The following is a 9,400-nucleotide window of genomic DNA, read 5'->3' as shown; positions in this document are numbered from 1 at the left end:
ACAGACCTTTAATGGTCAATAGAGCACTGTACGGCGAGCTCTAAGGCTATAATAACACGCATCATTCAAACACAAAAGGATAATGGGGTTTATAGTGTGGGTGAAGAAGTCGCCATATTTATTACTGAGTGTGTTTCAGTGGTGTGCTTTTTTCTGGCTGGTACAGGCTTGTTTTAAGTGACACTACTTTTTGAAAGTATGAAGAGCTTTTGCTTTTAAAACCTGAAGCTAAATAGTTTGTAGAAAAGAGAAAATGGCAGTGGTTTCAAGAATAGTCAGTACTTCCTTATCAGTCTTATCCCAGTATTATAACAATAGATATTTTCTCGGTGTGCTCTATGTAGAACACCGTGCCATCTAACAGTGTTCGTCCTATATACAGAAATGAAACAATTTCTTTCCTATATATAATGCAAGCAAGTATAAATTACAGACCACAACCACTAGTGTGTCTCACGTCTGACTAAGTAGTCAGTACGGCTTTAATAAACCCAAAATCAGTACAAAAAGTTGATAAAGTAGCCAACAAATGTCAATAGCAATTTGATAAACAAGATGAAAAATCCATTGGAGTCTTGATGTGAATGACTCGAAGTACAGGATTGGAAGAGCAGACAGCCAACACGTGTTTCGTCGTGTTAATACGACTTTTTCAAGGCTCACAAAATTCTACTGCAATATCTCAAAAATTCTTCTGAAAGACCCCCTGCAATTTTCTAGGGATCCCGAGTAAGCTAGGATGAAACAATCAACGCCAGAGATTCTTTTAAGGTATAATACATCCAAAGTAAAATGTTCAGGATAGGCATAAAAACCCGTATTCTGGTGTATTGGAGGTTTGAGTTCAATAGTAGTAGAAATATCGTGTTTTAAGCACTAGTAATGGTATTACCACACTTCAAAATTGTCCGCTGCGTTTCTGGACGATCGTCTCATATAGTGTAGAAGTATGTATATTCGTGCCGAAGTTAAGTAAAACTAGGTGTAGACTCGTAATTGTAGTTCCAAGGTCCCATCATGTAATATTGAGACCCGAGCATCTTCATTCTACTCCGCGTGTCGCGTCCTCCAGAAGTGACGTCCACTTAACTTCGGCACGAATATACATACTTATACGCTGTATGAGACGATCGTCCAGAAACGCAGCGGACAATTTTGAAGTGTGATAATACTATGACTAGTGCGTAAAACACGATATTTCGACTACTATTGAACTCCTACCTCCAATACACCAGAATACGGGTTCTTATGCCTACCCTGAACATTTTACTTTGGATGTATTATACCTTAAAAGAATCGCTGGCGTTGATGGATTCATCCTAGCTTACTTGGGATCCCTAGAAAATTACAGGGGGACTCTTAGAAGAATTTTTGACATATTGCGGTAGAATTTTGCGAGCCTTGGAAAAGTCGTATTAACACGACGAAACACATGCCGGCTGTCTGCTCTTCCAATACTGTACTTCGAGTCATCCACATCAAGACTCCAATGGATTTTTCATCTTGTTTATCAAATTGCTATTGACTTTTGTTGGCTACTTTATCAGCTAAATAGTTTCCCAGTGGAAATGTACAAATCGCATTACTTTCAGTATTTTGTGGTGCCATCCCAAAATATGAACGTGAAATGGGGTCTGTGCGATGTGTTGCAAGGTGTAATTCAAACCAGACTGCCTGTGCACCACGAACCTCCACATTTTGGAATCATTTAAAAACCTGCATTTATAAAAACTCTCAACATTGTCATACACCTCTCACCTGATGATTAAGGCACCCATTTTAAAGTAAAATCCTTGACAAGTGACGTACACCTATGCCTTGCATTCTTTTTTTTGGATGGTTAACTGATTAGCAAAGCTCTCAGCCGTGCACAGGTGTAAACTCAACATTTGCTAAAAAGGATTTTCATTTACACGGACTTTTTTCCCATTAAATGTTTCTCCACACATCTACTGTGAACATTGGTACACTTTCCACACCACTTGATCGGTCAAGTATGAGTTGAGAAGTGCTGATGACGCTTAGGAAATGCATGATAAATGTTTCTGAAAATCCACAAAGTTAGTGTTCCTCATTTGCATCGCTGTTCCCAGTCTGCTCCTCTGACGCTCCCTTTGGATTTCTCTCGTCTATTCATCTACAGGGTAGGTAGGACTAGAGAAGTTAAACAAAGTTCATGTAACTTCCACACCTGTACCTAGATGAACATCAGCAGGCTTCACTTGGATGTGTCTGTTTCAAAATGACATCTAGTGGAGATTATGGGGCAGATTTACTAACATTTTGTGCCGAGCTTGCAACCTAGAGCATTCCTGGGATTCTTTCTAAATGTCATAATAGTTGGCAGTTTACTCCAAGTTTAGGAGTAAACCATCCGGACTAGATTTCAGGACATCCGGATCCTTGCTATAGTAAATAGAAGCCTATATCTATTACCTTAGGCTTTAGCTCGCTGAGCTGCACATACATTACGCGCGGTAGCTGAACATGCCCAAGTCAGCTGTGAGGTACTACAGACATAGTTACATTGTTTTTCATCACATGTTGCAATGGTATCACAGAACCAGTAGAGGGGTATTCTGTATCAAATGAGTATTCCAGGATGAAAGGACTATATGTTCGTGTCAAAAAATACAGTGGATTGTGGAGCAGGAAAAAAACATAAACATCAAATCGGGGACAGCGAAAGAAGGATTTAAAAACATGCAAATTTCATCCAAGTGGTTCAAGTCCTAAGTAAGAGGCAAGATAACGAACATTTACATAGTTCAACAAATAAAAGAACACGTAATTAACTCTTTATGAGAGATTAATTATTAAATATAACAGCTGAATGTAAAACCGAACCCCTGAGTCGCAAGAAAAGGTGCAAATTTGACCATGACCAGAATTGTGCAAACTGTGTCCTCGATGGCACATCAAAGCTTCGCCTGCATGCAATTCTTGAAGCTCTGTTCAGATTTACAGTAAACATAATGTTAAATCCAAGATGAGGCATTAAGGAGCTGCGAGTAAGGGGTTGAAAAGGCCAAGGTAAAAGTTATATAACAACTATAAAGAGTTCAGTGACCTGGTGGTAACGTGAGGGGTTATACTTCACAGGATAGTAAAAAAAAAAAGCCATTGTCGGTCATACAAATACAGTCCATAAGTGGTATATATTAAAGCTTAAACTTTGTTTTTCCTTCCAGATTGTCTTGTGCTCTGTTAAGCGTGAGCTATCTGTGAGCAGGGGCAGGATAAAGAAACACTCCACTGAATGTGGAGTACATCTCGTCAGAGTCTGTGTTGGCCAGCTTGCCCCCAGTTATGACAACGTTTACTTCATCACCAGTGTTCAGATGAAGGACCAGGTGAAAGCTTCCCGGGCCGCCACATGTGTGCTTTCCAGAATTCGGCTTGTGGTACTCCAGCAGCTCTCTCCGATAGCCAGAGGTGTGCATCTGTGCAATGCTCACATTGGAGACCGACAAGACCGCTTCAACATACCGGTCTCTTTCGGGAGCAAGGACTGACGTGATGAGGTAGCGGCCTTCACAGGGAGCGGTGAAGATGCCTGGAGGAAACAGAAGAACCAGATTACTCAAGCTTGGGCAAATACATCTCCTCTGGAATTCTTAGCGTTCTAAAACTTTGAAATGCAAAAGCATGGCTCGACATAAAAAAACAATGGGTTAAGTTACAGTGTTATACAAAGGGCATTTGCGTCTGTCTTTTGCACGGATGGGGCACTTTGGTTATTACAGAAGAGACCACATATGCCGGTGTGGCCCTTTCTGTGAAATAGATCACGCCATTGCACATTTTGTGCAGACATAACAAAGAGGAGGTCTTTCATTTGCATAGGACTGTGGCCTCCCAAATGAGTGAACCCTTTGCGCCTGTGCAGTATTACGGACGCAGAGGCAAGAAAGCTGTTAGGCGGTGCACTGATTTAGCGCCACATATGAAGCGGCAAAGTTAAGAGCTCCACCCACCCTTCCCTGAGGGTCCCTACAGGCAGTAGCAATCAAATGCTGCTCCCACCTGTGGTGCAATACGCGCTCTGCCTTGAAAAAGAGACTGGGCTCTCTGCCGGCAGTGAAAGGCTGATCAACAGCTTCAAACAGCCAGTCCTCTTTTGACCAATGCACTGCTTTCAGTGGAGACAAGCGTATGTGTCTGCCCTGGGAAGCTCACATTTTCCATAATCAGGAACACAGCAAGGGCCAACCAGGGACAGGGCACCTGATCTGTTATTTGGGCCCTGGTAGCAAACATTACAACATGCTTCTCTGTATTTTATTTCTTCTTCTAAACGTAGGAAACACAAAGCCATTCTTCTGCACATGCTCCTCATTTGTTCAAAACCCTGCATGTTATAGGATTTTTTATGTCACAATAAAAAAAACTCATGGCTAGAACAGAACCACTTGAACTAAGAGTACCAGATGAGCCATGATAGAAGCGCTCCTGGCAAATGTCCACTGGTTCACAAAAACTCATTTTCTAGCCACTTTCATGAAGGGTTTACAATACCCCCTTTTAGATCCAAACAAATGCTATATTTTCTTAATGATTTTTGCTGCATTAGTGGCATTGAGCTTGCTTATATTTTAAATTGAACTTCACAGTAATTTGTCTGTATGTTTAAACCTGCAGAGGGAAACTGGTGGTCAGTATAATTATTTTCATATTGCAAGCAAACTCGCTCTGACTGCTCCTCTACCCGATCACCCTTTATGACATCTGAACAAGCTAAGTATTTTTACAGTGTTTAGCATCAGGGCCGGACTGGGAACCGAAACTGGCCCTGGCAAAATGCTCGGCTGCCCCCCTGGGGTGAGGGGGGGTGCTGCCGAGCAGTTTGCGAGGGCCGGTTTTGGCCAATTTTGTTACAGGGGACTGATATTGCCGGCCCTCGGTAACAAAAATGGCCCCCCAGGGGCCCAACACCGGCCCCCACCCTAGCGGCCCACCGGGGAAACGCCCGGTGCCCGCTACGGCCAGTCCGGCCCTGTTTAGCATTGTTGATGTAGCCTGTATCTATAACCAGGAACAGATTTCAGCAGCGTCTTGAAGGTTTCCCCCCACTTTGTATGTGTGCTGTACAATGCGGCAGACATGCAAAGTGGGAAAAACGAGGAGAAAGGAAACCATTTCTTATTGTTTCGCATGCCTTAAACAGGTGCAAGATTTTTGGCACATCCTTGTCTACAATTCTTTGTAGATAGGGATTTATGTCAAAACATAAGAGAGCTTGCACTGGAACTCCCATTCACCACCCATGGAATACCCCCTTGACGCAAAGTACTTTAAGTTACAATCCAAAGTAAATTCCAACACACTTTACATCGGGCACATTACATTGGGTTTGTGTTGAAAAATTGAATGCAAACCCGAGGCAAAGTGTTTGCAGTTCCTTTACATGTAGGCCCAGCTTTACAATGTAGTCTAAGACCGTTTTCCCAGCACATCAATGCCTCTGCCCCAAATGTCTTTTGGTAACTAATCCTAATGGAAGAGGATGTAGTCAAACACACATACTGAAAGTTGTAAATTAACGAGGCTTTTCCAAAGGCAATACTTAGCAGAACGTCAGCAACTTCTGTCCACATCCCTTGGAGATGAATAAAGAGAGAGAAGACCTGGGGGAGGGGAAAGGGATCGCCTAGCTAGTTGAGACAGTGGCTGATTGTGGGGGTCTGGGGAAGGAAGCCTCCATGCAGGGACTTCTAGAAAACATGTTTGTCAAGTGACAATTTTAGTAAGCTGTTACAGCTGCTTGTGTTCATATTATACAACTGAATATCAGAGCTTCATTCAAACATGTTTACGTCTCTTTTGCTAACCAAAATAAGAGTCTACAGAGAACAAAATGCTCATTGAACTAACATTCTTAGATAATGAATCAAGAACCTAAGGGCAGTCATACGTTTTTTAATCAAAACAGTTAGCAGAGCCAAGATTTTACAGCCAGCAATATTCTCAGTCTGGTATTTAATGAGAATTTCCCATACTGTGCTGCTACTGGATTAAGAGGACACATTTCTTTCAATGTGGACATGTTTAGGAAATAGAGTAACAGGAGTGCGCAAAGCTGCAATGAAGGCATTTTCCTCATCAAATGGGTTTGTATGGAGGCTGTCACAAATTTCCAAGATAGGATCTCCCACCCTCATCTGGAAACTCAGCAAATGTCACCAAGACCCTCATTTCGAGAAATTAGGTGAGTTTCAGTTTGTGCACAAACAGGAATTTGTGCACAAATCGGAAGTCAGAGTTGCGTGTTAATTTATACACAAGGCAAACACCATAGGATGTAATTAGCGCATGAGGAAATTGCCACAAGGAATCATTGCCCCACACTCACAAATTTACCCAGACACATTTCGCAAGGAGAAAACTGCCAAATAATGTACGTGAAAATGTGCAAAGCACACGGTAATTGGTGCAAACAAAAATTATACCATATGTTATGCCTCATTCTGGCACGCAGAACTCAGAATAGTTGGTATTTTTTTTAACATTTTTTATTTTAAACAACATTGTATCGGTACACATCATGCATCATAGCCATATTACCGCCCCCACACACGGTTCTCGCAACTTTACATCCACACACAATTGAGCAAAGGTAGCTGCAGTTCACTGCCTCCGGTCAGTGTCCAACCAACTACAAGATACATAGCTCGCCGAGAAACTACTTATCGTGGTACAATGAAATGATGTAGGCCTGGCAGCCGTATACCTTCTAGTGTGGCAGTGGAGAGGTCACCACCTCTGCTGTTAACTGGGCCATCAGTGTTTGCGTCTCGCGCCGCAGCTGTATTGTAGGGGAGATGCAGATGTCTCCTCTGTACTTATTCCATTTTCACCATTTATGGTCCCATTTCCTGGGGCATCCTCGTCCCTTAAACACCGTTTTCTCTGCAATCATTGCACTATCCAAGTCCTTTGCCCAATCACTTATAAGTGGGACTGTGTCCACCCCCCATTTCTGTGCAATGTTGCGCTTCGCGATGGTAAAGCCCATCGAGGCCCAAGCCTGTTCAGCCTGGGTGAGGTCAGTCGCCTCCCAAATATTAAGAAGGCCGAGCTGGGGAGATAACTTTAGGGGCTTGTCACATGTCCACTCTATTTGGCGGGTAATCTTTTCCCAATAGTACTGAATTTGTGGGTATTCCCATATTATGTGGACAAAGGTACCCACTTGATTACAGTGCTGGAGACAGAGCGGGTCAGGGCGCCTACCCAGTCTCAACAGGAGCTTAGCATCAAAGTAGACCCGGTGGAGGATTTTCAGCTGGATGAGCCGTAGACGCATGGGAATGGCCACTTCCCTGGGGGAGGCCAGCGCGTCTCAGAATAGTTGGTATTTAGCATTCATCCCCCAATGTAGCATTTTTAGTGCATGCTTTAATTAACACTCATCCACTCCGCAAGTCATAAAGAGGACCTATAGGTAAAGGAAATTCACTAGACTGGTGATCATGTTTTTTGTGCATGTGATAGTCCAATTTGAAGTTGAGTAAGTCAAATCTCCACATAGACCATGTGTTATGTGTTTCTTTTGGAAAGAGGTATATAGGTCAGTAGGTCAGTGCGAGAGGACATCTGTCAAAAGGACTGATAGGAAATACAATGCTGGGTGCGAGGGAATGGACATTTAAAATAGAAAAAAATGAAAAGAGAAAAAATGGAGCGCTAGAACAGTTATTCAAAGTCAATGTTTAATATCTATTGATTTACGGTCTATTGCCCAATAAACTTCATCGATATTCAAGTCCCAGCTCTATGCCCAAGTTTTCTTAATCTGGGCAAGCTTACCTTTCCATCACTGCTCGCCCCATGAGGCACCTATGCATATACTATCATAACGGGCTAACTGCCTTATATAAAACTTACTCATGATAGGTGGAGAAATAGTTCCAGTTGTTCAACAGAGAAGCAGTGGTTTATCTAGACCTTTTAAATGAGATATTGACCTAAACGTGTGTTAGTATTACTACACCCACCCTAAACCCTAAAAATTCCCTTTCCACCAAAAAACCCATACCTACCCAAAACCCTAAAAATTCCCTCACAATCCCAAAATCCCATACCTACCCTTAACCTAAAATTAATCTAGCCAGCCAAAAACCCATACCCACCCTAAACCCTAAAATATCCCTTGCCACCCAAAAAACAATACCCACCCCAAAAAGAACCAGTGCCATGCAAATACCCATACCCACCCTGAGCCTTAAAATAACCTTTGCCACCCAAAAACCCATGCCCACCCTAAAACCAACCTTGCCACTCAAAAACCCCTACCAACCCCTGATAACCACCCACCACCCTGTCACTTAGAAGAACACTCCCCCCTTTTACCAGCTGCCGCTGATGAGGCAGCCCTACGGAGCCACAGCCATGATGGCCATCCCCACACCTCTTCGTTCTATATCAACCAACTTTTTTTTTTCTTTTTCTTTTTGAGATAGCGCTTAATTTAGCCTATTGCTAAAGAAGGGGGAAAAAAAGGGAGAAAAAGAATTCATGATAAGCAGGGCTCGAAATCAACATTAAGAGAAGGAAGACAACAATGACAAACCTACTTGGTACAAGAGAAAACAAAAACCTCCACAGGCCAATTAGGCTCTTAGTTCATATCTGTAATACCATAAGACCCTATTCTACATCTTCTCCGCAGCTTCGGCTTGCCACTTGGCCACTTCCTGACCTGTTTCTTTTTCTTCCAAGATGACCATCTTTAAGAACTTTTAAGCGTGTGGGTTCTTGCAGAAAGGCCTGAGCTCCAAGGGCTTTTATTGGGTCTATAAATTGACGTAGCCTCCAACGCCTATCCATTGTAGCCTTACTTAGGTCAGATCTTACAAAAAAAGTAACTGATTCAGCTAAAACTGGAGAGTTAGGTCGAGCTTTCATTGCCACTGCCTGTCTCAGTAGAAAATTTCCTAAATAAATCAGGAATGGACGAGGGTATTGACCCCCCTTATTCCTCTGGACTAATGATAGTCTGCGAACCCTTTGCAGTTGGGAATCCCAGTCCCAGTCAGAGAGGTCAGGAAAGGACTTTTGGAATAGTTGGACCATATAGGCCCTCGGTTCCGCCCCTTCTGCCCCTTCTGGGATACCAAAAAGCCTAAGATTTTGCCGGCGCTGATGATTTTCCATGTCCTCCAACTTGATCTGTATGCCTGAGCTGTGACCCTCGTGCTTCTTAACAAGAACATCTGTAAGTGCTGACAGTTCTTCAGTGACCGTAACTCTCTGCTGCAGCTCTAAAATATCTTGAGTTAGCCCTCCAAATTTGTATGCCATCTCCTGCAAAGACTGTCGCATTCTGCTGTTATCTTCTCGGACCTGCATATAATGTTGTTGCGCCTCCTGCCTTTGCTCATTTAGGGACTGTAGTATC

The 9,400-nt window shown here is 42.9% G+C and overlaps 1 protein-coding gene across 1 annotated transcript in view; it reads right to left on the bottom strand.

Moving 5' to 3' along the window:
• Window positions 1–2,791: 2,791 nt before the first annotated feature.
• The window catches only part of EMILIN2 (elastin microfibril interfacer 2), a 236,171-nt gene continuing 229,562 nt past the window's right edge, over window positions 2,792–9,400 (bottom strand). The window contains exon 8 of the mRNA XM_085605825.1: window positions 2,792–3,556. Within this exon, the coding sequence (XP_085461951.1) occupies window positions 3,219–3,556 (338 nt within the window). The 3' untranslated portion in view covers window positions 2,792–3,218. The remainder of the gene's footprint in view (window positions 3,557–9,400) is intronic.

The sequence above is a fragment of the Triturus cristatus genome, chromosome 5_1 (assembly GCF_964204655.1).
Source record: "Triturus cristatus chromosome 5_1, aTriCri1.1, whole genome shotgun sequence".
Taxonomy (NCBI): Eukaryota; Metazoa; Chordata; class Amphibia; order Caudata; family Salamandridae; genus Triturus; species Triturus cristatus.
Note: the sequence above shows the minus strand (reverse complement) of the source record. Positions and strands in the feature narration are given on the sequence as shown.